Source organism: Rhamphochromis sp. 'chilingali' (genome assembly GCF_963969265.1).
Source record: "Rhamphochromis sp. 'chilingali' genome assembly, chromosome: 19".
NCBI classification, from domain to species: domain Eukaryota; kingdom Metazoa; phylum Chordata; class Actinopteri; order Cichliformes; family Cichlidae; genus Rhamphochromis; species Rhamphochromis sp. 'chilingali'.
Window position 1 is genome coordinate 19,354,212 of NC_137946.1, and position 16,531 is coordinate 19,370,742.

The following is a 16,531-nucleotide window of genomic DNA, read 5'->3' on the forward strand; positions in this document are numbered from 1 at the left end:
TGGTGCAAGGAAAATAATAATAATTCAGAGACACCTAACTCCGTGTGAGAGCTATCATTGAAAGGAACAGAGATTATTACCTGTGCACGGTGACAACCAACTGATCCCTCCTTGAAATTGCAAGATGTGACATGTGCAGCACACACCCTCTTTTATATATTGACAATGTAATACATAAGACTGGAGTCCCAACCCTAAACATGTAGATTGGATATAATGTAAAAAAAAAAAAAAGATAGAAAGGCCTCACTCTGAGCCTGCTGTTTTGTCAGATTTGATGAATTTCCACAAATCTATGTGGCAGACATGTTAAAGACCAGTTAGCTGATGCCCTTGGCCCTCTCGCTAGCCATCTCTCGCCCACTGTAAGAAACCTCGGAGTGTTCCTGGATGGCTCTTTTAAACTTGAGAAACAGGTGTCCACTGTGGTAAAAAACAGCTTTTACCAGTTGCGTCAGATTTCCAAAGCAAAGCCATTGGACTACAGGGAGTGCAGAATTATTAGGCAAGTTGTATTTTTGAGGAATAACTTTATTATTGAACAACAACCATGTTCTCAATGAACCCCAAAAAACCCATTAATATCAAAGCTGAATGTTTTTGGAAGTAGTTTTTAGTTTGTTTTTAGTTTTAGCTATTTTAGGGGGATATCTGTGTGTGCAGGTGACTATTACTGTGCATAATTATTAGGCAACTTAACAAAAAACAAATATATACCCATTTCAATTATTTATTTTTACCAGTGAAACCAATATAACATCTCCACATTCACAAATATACATTTCTGACATTCAAAAACAAAACAAAAACAAATCAGCGACCAATATAGCCACCTTTCTTTGCAAGGACACTCAAAAGCCTGCCATCCATGGATTCTGTCAGTGTTTTGATCTGTTCACCATCAACATTGCGTGCAGCAGCAACCACAGCCTCCCAGACACTGTTCAGAGAGGTGTACTGTTTTCCCTCCTTGTAAATCTCACATTTGATGATGGACCACAGGTTCTCAATGGGGTTCAGATCAGGTGAACAAGGAGGCCATGTCATTAGTTTTTCTTCTTTTATACCCTTTCTTGCCAGCCACGCTGTGGAGTACTTGGACGCGTGTGATGGAGCATTGTCCTGCATGAAAATCATGTTTTTCTTGAAGGATGCAGACTTCTTCCTGTACCACTGCTTGAAGAAGGTGTCTTCCAGAAACTGGCAGTAGGACTGGGAGTTGAGCTTGACTCCATCCTCAACCCGAAAAGGCCCCACAAGCTCATCTTTGATGATACCAGCCCAAACCAGTACTCCACCTCCACCTTGCTGGCGTCTGAGTCGGACTGGAGCTCTCTGCCCTTTACCAATCCAGCCACGGGCCCATCCATCTGGCCCATCAAGACTCACTCTCATTTCATCAGTCCATAAAACCTTAGAAAAACCAGTCTTGAGATATTTCTTGGCCCAGTCTTGACGTTTCAGCTTGTGTGTCTTGTTCAGTGGTGGTCGTCTTTCAGCCTTTCTTACCTTGGCCATGTCTCTGAGTATTGCACACCTTGTGCTTTTGGGCACTCCAGTGATGTTGCAGCTCTGAAATATGGCCAAACTGGTGGCAAGTGGCATCTTGGCAGCTGCACGCTTGACTTTTCTCAGTTCATGGGCAGTTATTTTGCGCCTTGGTTTTTCCACACGCTTCTTGCGACCCTGTTGACTATTTTGAATGAAACGCTTGATTGTTCGATGATCACGCTTCAGAAGCTTTGCAATTTTGAGACTGCTGCATCCCTCTGCAAGATATCTCACTATTTTTGACTTTTCTGAGCCTGTCAAGTCCTTCTTTTGACCCATTTTGCCAAAGGAAAGGACGTTGCCTAATAATTATGCACACCTGATATAGGGTGTTGATGTCATTAGACCACACCCCTTCTCATTACAGAGATGCACATCACCTAATATGCTTAATTGGTAGTAGACTTTCGAGCCTATACAGCTTGGAGTAAGACAACATGCATGAAGAGGATGATGTGGACAAAATACTCATTTGCCTAATAATTCTGCACTCCCTGTATAGTAACTCCCTCTACTCGGGCCTCCAACACTCTTCTCTTTGCCGGCTTCAGTTAATTCAAAATGCAGCTGCGCGTCTTTTAACAGGTACGAGAATCCATGAACACATAACTCCAATTTTAGCCAAATTACATTGGCTCCCTGTTAAATATCGCATAGATTTTAAAATTATTTTGTTCACTTTTAATATTCTGAATAATTTAGCGCCCACCTATCTCTCTGAACTACTCCACTTATACAATCCCAACAGAGCACTTAGATCGTCCAACCACAGGCTCCTAGCACAACCTAGGTCTCGAATGAAGTCGAGAGGTGACCGGGCCTTTGCATCCGTGGCACCCAGACTCTGGAATAACCTCCCTGTCCATATTCGTACTGCCGAGTCTATCCAGTCTTTTAAATCACATCTTAAAACTTATTTTTTTACTTTGGCTTTTGATTCTGTCTAGTTGGCTGGTCTAGCTTGTTGTGTTGTTACCTATTGTTTGTTGTCCTCTTTTATTGTTTTTTTTTATTGTATCATGCTTTTACTGACTGTGAAGCACTATGGTCAACACTGTTGTTTTAATATGTGCTATATAAATAAATTTTGATTTGATTTGATTTAAAGAATATACATGATCACTTGCTTTTATCTCACCCTGTTCCTTAGCATACTCCTCTGTCATACTAATGCTCTGCATGGCCTATCCCTGTGGTGTTCCCGTTTCCTTTTGTGTCATAGCTCCTTATTCAACAAACTTAGACAATGTTTCCACTATGCCTCCTAAACTTCTGAGTTTTTCTCCAACTATTAAACAAGGTATTTAATTTATCTACCGGTAGATAAATTAAATACCTTGTTTAATAGTTGATTCGACATAGTGAAGGCCTTCACTATGTTGAATCATGTTTCTGCAGCAGAGGCAATAAGATACACGTGCATTGCCTCTTTTTATTTACACCATCAGACAATATTGGTGACTTTTGTTCAACGCTCATCTGAAAAGAATGTGAGGTGTAGTGATGGGTCCAGCAACACTAACGCACAGGCGCATATATCAAGCTCACAGAGTGAAACCTGTATCGGTGCGTGTGTCGCTTTAAGAAAAAGTCACGTGATCGATACAGCTGCTGTATCGCTCATTTCCAACGCGCCAAACTGTGTTTAAAAGGTACCGAATCCGCATCCGCCAACGGAATGAGTCACCAAAACAACAACACGAAATTACTCTCGCAAAGATTAAAAAAAAAAAACAACAACAAACAAATTAAAAAAAATTACACATCTCTCCATAACAAAATGGAGCCCGAAAGAAAAAGAAATGTTTCTGCTGTGTGGGATCATTTTGATCTTTTAACTGCAAATAGTTTGTCTGTCTTTGTTTCAGTGTAATCCATCAGCGATGAGACTTGCAGTGTAAATTATTTATTTCATTTTATGCAGGTTAAATGTCGTATCTGTTCTGCATTTCTTACACAAACATAAACACCTCAGTGTTTAGGCATTACAGAGCCAAACATGAAAATGAGGAGACAAACACACCGAGAATGAACACAGGTAAACCTATATAGACACTGAACAGCTTTATCATCTTTTTTTTTTTTTTTGTATTAATGTGTGTTATTATTTTGAAAACAAGCATCTAGGAAGACCGTTCTGGATCAGGCAGTCCTGAATTGTATTATAGAGGACTGCCAACCTCTTAGTATTGAGGAGAGTGTCAAAGAGAAACATTCCAAGATCAGAGGATCCTTTAACGTACTGGGGGAATAGGATGACCTTTTCCACCTGGCTTTACATTTTTTGTGTACCCCAGCTTCATCTATGCCTGTCAGTTTTCCAAAACTGGGGAAATGGTGTCAACCCTCCCCCCCCCCAAAAAAAAAAAAACACGCAATAAACTGAATGCAAAAACTTATTTTTTTGAATAGAAATTTATAACAAACTCTGAGTCAATTACATTTAAATGGGTGATATTCAGAATACTTTGTTTAATTTTCACTTAATGTCATTCACAATATATTTTAAAGATGTCTACAATATGTAAAAGATATAAAATGATTCCATAGAAAGTACAATACCTTACAGTGTATACAAGAATGACTAGGTCATTAAATCAGTGTCTGTTGTGTCAAGTAAGTTGCCTGCAATGATATTTAAGGTCCAGCAGGTGTCAGTATGGAGCAAAACAGCAACACTGTGTCTACACAGTGTTGCTGTTTTGCTAGTTTGAGGAATGTGCTGAAACGCTTTATGAAGCCTCATCTACCCATTACTAGTGAGGTGATTACAGCCTTAAGAAACATGCTCCGTTTGCCATTTGTCCCTATATTTACAGCCAACTATATAAAATGCTTTGCTCTGCCAGCTGCAGAGAGCGCAACTGTTAAACAATTCTAAGATAAAATCACGAGTTCACTCAGTCATTAAGTAGTGGAAGGAGAGTACACACAACGTAAAGTATTCACCAGTCCAAACTTGTTAAAGACATTTTCCTGAAACAGACGCATTTGAGCTTTAGACTTCAATTTAAGTTGATTCAACTTTATTGCCAGGGCTGACTTGGAGTTGCTCATCTTGCTCATTAGATTCCGATGAAGAGCCAGGAACAGAGCTACCAATTCTGATTGTTGAAACATGTTCTGAAAAGTCAGTGACTTTACACCTAAGCTAGCTAAATTGCCATTTTTTGAATGACTTGAGTTCTGAAAGGTGCTATACAATAAAAATAAATCTAATAGAAGCATGATAAACACTCACCAGCCACTTCATTATTTACAGCAGCCAGACTGCTTTACAACTCAGTAAATGTATGTAGATTTAGTTCAAACCTGACAGTGATTATCCAGAGTAACAGGGTTGCTGATGGCAGGTTCTCATTTCAAGCTGCTGTGATGCAATCAGACCCAAATCTGATGTTCCATATATTTTGTCAAGTCCGTTGTTCATTTCAGAGCAGGACTCTTTGCAGTAAATTTGGAGTAAAGCTACAGTCACCTGATGTGGTTCAAGTCCAAGTCAGATAATATTGAAAGCCAAGCCATTAAAACACTTTGAGACTAAAAAGTAAGCCTGTATTTTACTGAGCGCCAACCAGGTGTTGATAATTCAAGCGTATCGGTTTAACACAATGATGAGAACACTGGTTTCATGTCAATATTTTATTCAAATTACAGCAACATCAGCTCTTAAACATCAAGCAATAAATGCTTTCCATCTTCACATAAAGATCCAGTCCAAGTCCTCTTTTCACCTGAGAGAAAGGAAATAGACTGAACGATGTGCAAAATAAAAAGCCAACACAGATTATAGTGAAAATAGGCTAACAATTCCAAAAAGTTTCTTTATTGCATCATGTTATTTTTCAAACTTCATCACTGCATTTCTCCAGCAGAGGTCACACTAAACAGACCACATTATTGCTAAAAGACAATTATAGGACTTAAGACATCTGACCCTTTAATCAATAACTCAACATGCATGTATCTTACCGAGCTCTGGATTCATGTATACTGAAGCAGCGTCTCTGCAGCCACTGAATCAAGTTCTGAGACATAAATAAGAGGAAGTTAATGTCAAGAAGCTTTCGTCTAACAGCAGAATGTAACGCTTCCAACTTTCTGTTCAGAAAACCAACAATCACCACTGAACAATCTGACGGTAATTCCAGCTTTTCAGTTTAGGTTTCATCACCACAATTAATGATAAGTACTTGTCATATAGAGGAAAAATGTTACCTGATAAATTCACTGGACAGTGAACTAAGTCATCATTTGACAGACCTGATAATAAAAAAGGGAGACATCAGAATATGCAGCACACTTTGATAAGCATCAATTTCTTTAATTTGAAGAGACTCAGAAAGGTGGATTAGAGACAATCGTCAGTTGTCGCATCTGACGGCACTTCCTATTCCAGGTTTTCATCATTGATACAGCCACTCAGGGCTCATAGGACTCTTAGGAAATGCATTTCCAATTAACTCTCCTTCGCACAACAAAGCACACTGAAGTATCACACAATGATGAATAGCATTGGATTCAATTTTAAACAGATTTTGTCATTGGACAAAATGTGGAAAGCTTTTTAGGATCAGACACAATTATACAAACAAATCCCAGCAGGATTTAAAATGATGTCAATTCCATGTGGTGCACAGTGAGTACTTTAAAAATCAGTCCTTGTTGTACAAAGGTGAGCTTATCTTTAAATACAGTCAGGTTTGTTATAAGTGTACTTACGAAGACTGGCTAGGCGTGTCTTCAGATGAATCTCAACCAGCTCACTTAGAGACATCTGAAACAAAGTTCAAAATGGTGAGCCACTTGAACTGATCAAGTCAATTCTAGACAAATTTATTCTCACTTTGTGTTCAGAAAACCAATGATCAACACTGAACAATCTGCCGGTAATTCCAGCTGTTATCAGTTTAAATTTCATCACAACAGAAGCAGCCAGTTTTTCTTGCTTATGGGCAGGAATGGAAATTTACCTGTGTGTAACAAATCCACATCTGTCCACTAGTTCAGCTGGGAGTGCACGCACCATGCAGACAAACATCCTTCACCGATGCTCAAGTTCTCTTCCTTTACCCGGAGGAGGAAACCGTGAGCGTGTGAGTTCATTTGTTTTGACATGCATCAGAACTACATGGGTTCAGAACTATTAAGCCAACCTATGATCCTGGTTTGTCATCCTCTTGATCTGGCATCTTCCGAGTAGCCTGAAGAGCAAACAGAAGTTAACTTCTACTCATGTGAACAGGCTTATTACCACAGAGCTTTTTTGAGACTGAGGCTCAGAACAGTGAGTGAGAAACATCGTCAGTTATCGCATCAGACGGCACTTCCTATTCACAGTTTTCATCACGGTTACAGATGTATCAGACAAAGAGCTGGGTCCACTTTATGGTCACTCACCTTCCAAGGACACAAGGAGACCACAGGATGACTTGAACAGAACAATTTTTGTACTCATACTGTGACCCAAAAGCGCTAGGTCCACCTGAGAGAGTGAGAGGAAAATAATTATTATTTTTTAAATCCTTCTATGGTGTTCATATTGTTACTCAGCCATTTGACAGCTTTCTGAGAATTCAAAATTCACTATTTTAGGTTCTTCACACAAAGATAAAGAGGATGAATGGGTTTGAAATAATTTGCACAACCACTTTTTATCAGTAGCATAAGTGCGTCAGACTTTCAGAAATATGATTTTCCAGACTCATGGCAGACATGAGACATCGAGGAGGCATTCAATGCTTGCATTAAGATATGCAGAAAGCAAAAAGCACAGGACCAGCAGTCCTCCCCACGTGGCTACAACATCACAACTAAGAACAATGCTAACCTTCAACTTTAACGAACTGAAATCACGACTTAAACACGCTTACAAACTAACCTTTAACGCAGGGCCTTTCATCTAAAACCACGGCAGCCTTCTCACGTATCAATGCACTTCGCAAGTTCAGCGAAACTAGCAACAATGAACCACACCGGACGAGAAGAGACCAAAAGGGCGAACAATGTGCGTTTGGGCGTTTTTATACTGCGGCTGTCGCGGAAATAAAACGTCAGTGCTACTTCGGCTTTCTTCGCATTTTGTCGGAGAAAACCGTCACTCACTTGCTCCAACGCCTCGCTAGCTTTGATAATCCTTTTCTTTTCTTTTCTTTTTTTTAATAACACTTTAATTGTGGTGATAGATACTTTTTTAAATGCGTGTATTTTAACCATTTGAACATTTTTGTTTTATTTATAACAACGTGCCGGATTTTTTGTTAGCATTTTAGCATTTAATTACCAGCTAAGAGCTGTATTATAGTGGTCATCACCTACTTTTGTGTGTTATTTATTTGTTTATGTGCTCAAGCTAGTAATTTATGTTTGTCCACTTAACTGTGAATTTTATTTTTTCTCCCGTTAACAAATGCAGCTATTTCTTAATATAAAATGTGACCTGTGACCGCACATTGTCGCTGTTTGACAGCTAACTCTGTGTCTCGTCGCTCATTTCAGAGTATGTGGGTCTTCTCTCTGAGGCTGTGGGACCGTCATTTTGTTCTGAATTTGTTTCCTCTGCGGACTTTGGATAACACATCTTCTGAGTGCTTCAGGTAAAGATTTTTACAACTTGCATAATCCTTGACCAGCAAACAGGCCCGTAAGGAATGTTAGTTTGGGGTCTGCAGTGCTGCCATGAGAAGTAGTAGTAATGACAGTAGTAACTTTGTTCAGGTGACTGTCTACGTTTCTACAACATTTGGTGAAAATCCATTAAGATTTCTTTGTTAAAAAGAAAAACTTTATTTGTTTGTGTATTTCTGCATTACTGTCCATTGACTACTAAAAATAGAATTTAAATTTTAAATTCTGACAAGCTTAGAAGGCATTGTGCTGCGTGGATTCTGTAGTTCTGTGGGTGATTTATGAGAAAGGGATAAATACAAGAAGTGCGTCCTCTTGCAGTGAATGAAACGTGTGCTTGTAGTGGTGATAGCGGCTTCTTGAAGGAGGTGTGTGTTCATGCGTGTGTGTGCATCGATCAGCTGCATCAGCATGTTGCCACCTGTGAAGAAGGACCGGGTTATTACTCAGCTCCCAAAGGTTAGTCAACACACACACACACACACACACACACACACATATATATATATATATATATATATATATATATATATATATATATATATATATATATATATATATATATATATATATATATATATATACACGCGCACACACACAAACCCCATGATTGTAGTTGAATCTCCTACCCTTACCTTATTGCAAACCTGAACCTAGTCTTAATCCTCAATAAAGGTACTCCACAATGACTTCTGTGTTTATCCCCATGGTAACAAAAATCTCCATGGATACAAAAAGGCACAGGCTGTTAACCTTGCTGCCATCTGGCAAGTGATAAAAAAAGTATCTCCAGCCGTGCAACCTGATCTCAGAGCATGAAGAGACGGAATCTCCAGTTTTACATCATGACTGAAATGAATGTTGAGTCTTTATTCCTGAATGGGTCAGTTTATCCAAGCATGATAAAACATGGACATGTTTTTTTATAGTGTTTTAGTGCAAATGCAGCACTGCACACCAAAGAAGGCTTCCACCCGCACGTGAAGGCTGCATGCCAGGTCCAGAAAGCAGACACAGTGAGGTAAGGTCACATAAGGATTAATAAACACTCTCTGCCTCCCATCATGCTACTACACACATCTCTACACTGTGGGTTTAAATTATATTAATGAGTTTCTGATTAATTTGGTCTTCTAAATCACATTAGACTGACTGTGTCAGCTGACGCTCCTGCCACATCTGACCACTTTCTGTTGGTGGTGTTTTTAAAGAAAAGGCTAATGGCATTTATTTTTACAAACCACTTTTTTTTTTTAAAAAAGGCCAAAACCATTGACTTTACTTAGATGTTTACTCCTCGTAAAGAAGTAAATCTGAACAAACTAGTCTCACGTAAATACAGTAAGGTTTATGTAGGATAGGTACATTTTAGCCTCTCTTTACCATCCCAGTGTGTGAAAAGGGAGGGGGGGGCTATGAATAAAAATAGCTGTAATTCCTGCATTACTGAGGCAGTGATGCAGAACTCCTTAAATTAAGTCTTCATTTCACTTTACTAAATTCCCAATGCTTCCAACATATCAAGTATTTATGTAATTAAATGTTTGAGTGATTTCTCCATGCTGTGGAATACCCTGCTGTGTATTTTCATGATTTTGAGTGAATGCTGACAGTTGTGGATTTCTGTTCTCAGCTTTAATGTTGCTAAGGTCATCGTCGTGGGTGATGTTGCAGTTGGCAAAACGTGTCTGATCAGCAGGTAAGAAGCTTTTATATAGCTACAGCTCTATATGTTATATAGCTTGATATATAGAGACATGATGAACATGACCTCCTGAAATTAAAACTGAATGTCACAATGGGGGAAGAAATGTGATTTAAGTGAACATGAATAGTTTTTGGTGTCAGACTGGCTGTTCTGAGTATTTCAGAAAATGCTGATCTACAGTTTACAGAGAATGGTCAGAAAAAGAATCTAGAGAATATCCAGTGAGCAGTAATTCTCTGTGGAAGAAACACCTTGCTGATTTCAGAGTTTAAAGGAGAACGGCCAGACCGCTGTTAGAAAGACAAAAACAAGTCAAGCATCCACTGGTATGCAGAAGACCATCACTGAGTGCACAGCATGTTGAACCTTAAAGCAGATGAGCTGCAGCAGCAGAAGACCACACCAGGTGTCACTCCTGTCATCCAAGCAGGAGACTGAGATTTACAATTCACAGAACCTGAAAAAATGTTTCCTGGTTTGATGATTCTCAATTTGTGCTGAAACATTCAGAGGTAGGGTCAGAATTTAGGGTAAATAGCATGACAACATTGATCCCACCTGCTTTGTGTCACTGGTGTAATGGTGTGGGGCGTGAATTTACCTAACACTTTTTGTTCACCTAAATTACACCTAAAGCATAACATACTAAGGCAGAAACTTTCAATCACACCTAAAGACACTGAGCATGTGCACAGAGCTGAGGCTCATTTGTTTTTCTCATCCTCATTTCTAGGGATGGGTATCGTTTAGGTTTTATCTGATACCAGTGCCAAACCGGTACTTTTGAAACGGTGCCGGTGCTTAAACGGTGCTCGAACCGGTGCTTAAAGAATCAAGAACACAAACTTTGTCCAAAAACCTCTCATGTTCAGCTATTTTTTATAAAAAGGGTTATCCCCTGCAGCTATAGGGCATATATGGTATCACTCTTTGCTGGAAGCAGTGGAAAAAACACAAACTTTGTCCAAAAACCTCTCATGTTTAACTGTTTTCCACTTTTTCTTTGGTCTTTTTAGCCTTTTTGGCCAGGGTGAAGGGAGTATCTGCCATCAAACAAGAGGACAGTCGCATGTAGCTATGATGATGTTTGCTAGTTCACCTTACATGCATTAATGTAATAACGTGGTTAGCCTACTCAACGTAAATTACACTCGAACAACATTAAGCTACTCACGCAGAGAAGAACGGCTGCTGCTGCATCATCATCCTCATCATTTCTGCTACACTGGCAGGGCTAGGGGCCAGGACTCTCCTCTTCGTCTTTTTGGGGGATGTTGCTAACTCCGGGTCTGATAACTGGCAACCCACCCGCAGTAGATGTGCTCGGTGTGAGGTCTCGCAGCAAGCTATCAAATATGGCGCATTTCTCGGCTTTTAAAAAAACGCTATGCATCGCCAGGTGTTTCATCAGATTCGAGGTGTTTCCTCCTTTTCACAGTATCACAGTATCAGCTTAAAGCACTTGTTGCAGGCTGCTGAGTTTGCATATTTTACTCTGAAGTACAGCCAGACTTTGACCGCTTTGCTTTGGGCATTTTTAATCTGTAGCTCTGCTCTAAAAGAACGTATGTACCTGGGCCCGCCTACTACGCTCGCAAAGGTGAAATGATTGGCTAGAATCCAAAGTGTATGACATCTTAGGAAAACAAAAGCACCGAAATGTGCGCTGCGTTTCGGTCTGGTTACTACCGTTTATGTCAGAACCGATACCCATCCCTACTCATTACAGGTTAATAGTTTCAGCAGAAACCATGCCACTCAGGATGAAGACTTTTATGATACCACAAATGTCATTTACATTTAATTACTAATGAATATTTGGAATATTTTGTATTTCAGTAGTAGGATGGAATCAGTTTACTGTATTGTTTGGTAAAAATGCTTAAGAAATGAAGCATTTTATTCAACAAATGTTAAAAAGATTTTCGTTTTACCTTTCTTAGTCTGCCAGCTGTCCCCTGTTGCTCTCAGGTTCTGTAAGGGTGCGTTTGAGAAGAACTACAAAGCGACTATAGGGGTGGATTTTGAGATGGAGCGCTTTGAGGTGCTTGGTGTTCCCTTCAGTTTACAGCTGTAAGTGTACTTCTTAACCAGAGAGAAACATCCAGTTCGTAGACTGAGCCCTAGGGTCATATGAGTAATCTCCACGAAGAAGTTCAAATATGAGCAGTCTGTGTGTAATGAGATCACATAAATAGATAATTGTGGGGCTGTGCAGCATCCGCCTGATAATTTCACGATCTGGTTGTTCAGGCTGCTCAGTGCGACTTAAATGACATGCCTTGAATTCACTATGTCACCTTCAGATGTGCGTGTACCTGCTGTGAGTGCACATGTAGAATCAGTGTAATATTAAGGTAATCATTTTGGCATCTAGTCAACATTAGGACTCTAGTTCACTTTTAATCCCACTGTTTCTTTCACATTCACCAAATATTCCAAAGACGACCATTAAAGCTCTCGTGTGATCTGTTTTAGGTGGGATACAGCAGGTCAGGAGCGCTTCAAGTGTATCGCTTCCACCTATTACAGAGGAGCACAAGGTGAATGAAGATTCAAAATATTCATTTTTGTCTTTTAACTAAAGCTGGTGAAAGATTCGTGTTCTCGTTCTGACCCATATCAAACTGTCTGCATTTCTCCAGCCATTATTGTCGTGTTTGACTTAAGCAGTGTGGGCTCACTGGCTCATGCCAGGTAAGGCGTTTCCATTACAATGTCATTGTCAGATATTTTCTCTAAAAAGCCGATAAAATGTATGTGTGTGTATATGTGTGTGCATCCAGGCAGTGGCTGGAAGATGCTATGAAGGAAAATGACCCGTCCAGTGTCTTATTGTTCCTTGTCGGTACCAAGAAGGACCTCAGTGTGGGTGAATTTTATGAAAAAATTATGAAACACTGAGATTTGACCTGACATTTTTAATGTAATAGTTGATTAATAAGTTGAAAATGTGAGGTGAGATTGTGAGGATTGTTACTGATTCAAAGCCTTTCATTCAAAATGAAAGGCTTTGAATGATAGGAATTTTTTAGTTAATAATAAAAACTCTTGTCGTCATACATGACAGACTTTAACAGTAATAAAAATATTTCTGCTTTCAATTTTAGCCTTCTGTAAAATGCCAGATATTGGGGAGTTTCGTTCTGATCAGTCAGATTGTTGATAATGGGTTGACTGGTTGCTGAAGTTGCCCTGCAGTGACTCATCACTCTCGCTCTGTCTGTGTTTTGCTCTTCAGTCTCCTGACCTGTTGGCTCAGATTGAGCAGGAAGCCATGAGGCTCTCTGAGGAAATCAAAGCAGAGTACTGGGCCGTGTCTGCAAAGTCAGGTGGGAGATAAACAGTCGGTCATCAAGCCTGAATGCTTTTCATTTTCATGTTTTGTTCTCTCAGTAAACTCTGTGACTTTGTTTTTGTCCAGGAGATGGTGTGAAGGACTTCTTCTTCCGTGTGGCTTCTTTGACTTTTGAGGCCAATGTTTTATCTGAGCTGGAGAGGAGCGGGTCGAGGCATGTTGGTGACATAATCAGTGAGTCCACATTATTCAGTGGTTGTTATCTGGTTGTTAGCACAAAAATGAAAGGGGCTGTGCTTTATCTGTTTATTTTTTTTGTGAGTAGGCAAAAACACATTTAAAAAAAATCTTTTTTGCTTAGACACACGGAGTGTTTTCTAATCTTACCTCCATTGACTGTCACTGGAGTGGCTTTCGACCAACTCACTCCACAGTGGGTCAAAGCCAGACCTTCTCCAGTGAGGTCTGGAGACTCTGTAAGTGCCCCTGTAGCACAGTGATCCACCAAATAAATTGCTATTAATCAAACAAATGTGGTATGCCACTGAAAATTGTTAATACGTATAAAAATGATCTTGGCAGCACTAAAACAAGCCCACTGTGACCTTTACCCCCTCTCATTAAAAAAGAGAATGATTGTGACATAGTAATCTGGGATCCTCTGTCATGAAATCACTCTCTTCCTTTCTGTGTGCAGAGATTATTGCTTTTCGTATTATCCAACTCGCTGCCGGAGGAGCTTCGGGAATGTTTTGAGCAATGTTCCCTCTAAGCTGTGCGCCTGGGCAATTGCGCACTGCTGGCACGATCTCTGCGCAGAAAAAATCTGCATTGTGCACAAAAATAAAATCTAACCTGAACTGAAATTAAAGTAAATATGTTAACAATTCTGCTTTGCAGTGTTAGTCAGTAAGTGACTGGCTGCTCCAGTATGGGATTAGAACGATGCCACCTTATCCCATAGTCCAGCCAATAATGCGCACCTAATCAATGTCATTGACAGGCCATGACGTCCTTATGTGCCGACACCGGTGTTTTAGCTAGCAAAGCGGCGTGGCTGATGTGGAGTGAAGCCACGTTAATGACAACGTGTACAAGCATTGGAGATGTGAGCAGGACAGACGGAACAATTGATGGAAAAACTGTGGACTTTATACCAGTTTTTCAATTGTGTTGATAGGCCACGTAAAACCAGAGTAATGATAAAAATAAATGCAATGTTTGGTTTTCTTCCTGAATACTATCGTTGTTTATATTTACTGCAGGAAGAAACGGCTAAATTGGCGTTTTATAAGAAAAAAGGCTCGAAAGCCTGTGAGCAAAACCAAAAACACCCCCACCCTTTCCCATTGGTCGAAAAATGTACCATGTCGACCAAACAAAACATGGCATTTGTTGTTTAGGGAGGGGGAAAGTTTTAGGAGTGACGGTGGTGTTTTGAGATGTGAGAGATTTGCAACGTTTAGCGTAAATCTTGTGTAGTTAGTGTGCAGTGTAGTCAATAGTTTTGTTGTGTGTGTCAGAACAATGAGGCGACTGCTGAATGTTACAGGTGTTACAGGAGTGATACATCTCCTGTTGTCAGGCCTGCAGGTATCAGGCTGTTGTTCTCCTTTATCTCATAGTGGACAGAAATTAGTTTTTGGAGTGGCACAAATAATTTGTGTGGCATCAGATTCGATGCAGCAAACCTGATTGTTCTATAAATAGTTTGAAATGTTTATTTTTAAAAAACGCCTTGGCTGCATTTTTAGGTAAACAGCTGCAAAAAACTTTGTTGTTTGCATAACTCAGTTACTTTTTTGAAGAAGTAACTATATAATTAATTGCCCAACACTGGTCATTATATACTGTATTTTGCAGAGAGAGAGTACCAGGACTCTCTCCCAGACCACAGACTCATAGTCATAATACAAGTCAGAGCTTTATTTAAAAAGAAAGAAAGAAAGAAAGAAAGCTGTGTTTTCAAAATTGGAGCTCAAGATATTTTTACTTCCAATAGGGACTAAGTTAAGTTATATAGGAAAAAACTCAAATCATTTTGTGTCCTTGATATTTTACACCCCTGAATGCTAACCACTGCTCTGCTATTGATGTTTCCTACTATAACACAAGCAATCTCTGTTTGTTTGTTTATCCACCAACTCCTCCTACACAACCGTGAGCTGAGAAATCAAAAGTCAAGGCACGCGTGTACATCTTGAGCCCCTACAGGTTCTTATATATATTAGATATGTCAGCATATTCTCTAGCAACCACCTAACAACAGGCTAATATGACCCATTTTTAGGTTTTGTGTACTTATGACACTTTATAAAAGCATCTTGATGTTTACAGTATCATTATTACAGATTTTGACACATTAGCTTATGAAGTTTACTGTATTTAGAGATTATATCAAAAGTTTAATGTCAGATAAATAACTGCGTTTTTGGTGAAGTGGTTCCTCACTAAATTTAAGATGTAAATACATTTTACTGCTTATAAACTTACAATCATTCTTATATTGGTCTTCTATATATTTCTATAAACAACACCCACCACCCCTATGTTTTAACTTTTCTTTGTGTAATTAACCATATCAATGTGCCGATAGCATAAACAGACCAAACAGTAATGTAGCATAGGCATGTATTTGTACTGATGAAGGGAGAACTCCTGCGTAACCAATATGCCCCGTGTTCACTGCATCTGCCAGTTCAATGGTGTGACTTCTGTGTGTTAACATAGATATATCTTTGAGGAAATCTAACCGTTAAGATCCATTCACAAATTGATTGTTCTATTGCTTCCAGTGAGAAAAAGAAAGCTCACATTGCTTATACGAATAACATAAAAGTGAAAAAAATTATATGTTTTTATTTATGTTGCTCACAGGGATCACAGACAGCACAGAGACCAGCCATAAACCAAAGAAGAAGCCCAACTGCTGCTGAGATTGGATGAATATCTGCTGGAAATTTTCTGAAGCAAAACGAAATGGGACGTGCAACAGGAAAATTAAGATAAAATGCGGACTGTACGGCTCGCTGTGAATATCATGAGTAGAACCCATGAAAGAAAGGTCACAGTGCTGATAATAACCTGAGAAGGATTCAGCAATAGGTCAAGATGTAAATTCTAAGTGGTTCCTGTAAACAGGCCTGTCAGCTGACTGATCGGAGCAGTGTAATCTCAGGAATGTTTACAGCTGACTGCGGCGACAACAAACAGGCCATTGTGATGTCCCTGATTATGTAAACGTTTATGAGAAGAGGAAGATTATTCTCCACTACAACCACCATTAAATTGCACTTTGTTGATGCCTTTAAAACATCTGTTTGAAGGAGCGTTTTTCTCCTGCTGAA

The 16,531-nt window shown here is 39.5% G+C and overlaps 1 protein-coding gene and 1 long non-coding RNA gene across 5 annotated transcripts; one reads left to right on the top strand and one right to left on the bottom strand.

Moving 5' to 3' along the window:
• Positions 1-5,178: 5,178 nt before the first annotated feature.
• Positions 5,179-7,572, bottom strand: LOC308387095. Its single transcript, XR_013969886.1, has 7 exons — positions 7,433-7,572; positions 6,952-7,036; positions 6,525-6,755; positions 6,274-6,328; positions 5,770-5,814; positions 5,524-5,579; positions 5,179-5,285 (listed from the first exon to the last, which is right to left on the bottom strand). It is a non-coding gene; the product is annotated as an uncharacterized lncRNA (long non-coding RNA).
• Positions 7,573-7,616: 44 nt separating this feature from the next.
• rab34b (RAB34, member RAS oncogene family b) lies at positions 7,617-16,497 on the top strand. Of its 4 annotated transcripts, XM_080866965.1 has the most exons (12): positions 7,617-7,873; positions 8,050-8,147; positions 8,580-8,637; positions 9,108-9,199; positions 9,812-9,877; positions 11,858-11,959; positions 12,365-12,429; positions 12,532-12,583; positions 12,673-12,754; positions 13,128-13,218; positions 13,311-13,418; positions 16,062-16,497. In XM_080866965.1, exons 2-12 carry the CDS (start codon positions 8,053-8,055, stop codon positions 16,118-16,120), a joined length of 870 nt encoding a protein of 289 aa, XP_080723091.1. In that variant the 5' UTR covers positions 7,617-7,873; positions 8,050-8,052; the 3' UTR covers positions 16,121-16,497. The 4 variants fall into 4 exon arrangements, with proteins under 4 accessions (XP_080723091.1, XP_080723090.1, XP_080723093.1 ...); XM_080866964.1 differs by having other exon boundaries at positions 7,617-8,147; XM_080866966.1 differs by having other exon boundaries at positions 7,622-8,147; positions 8,522-8,637.
• The last annotated feature ends 34 nt before the right edge of the window (positions 16,498-16,531 follow it).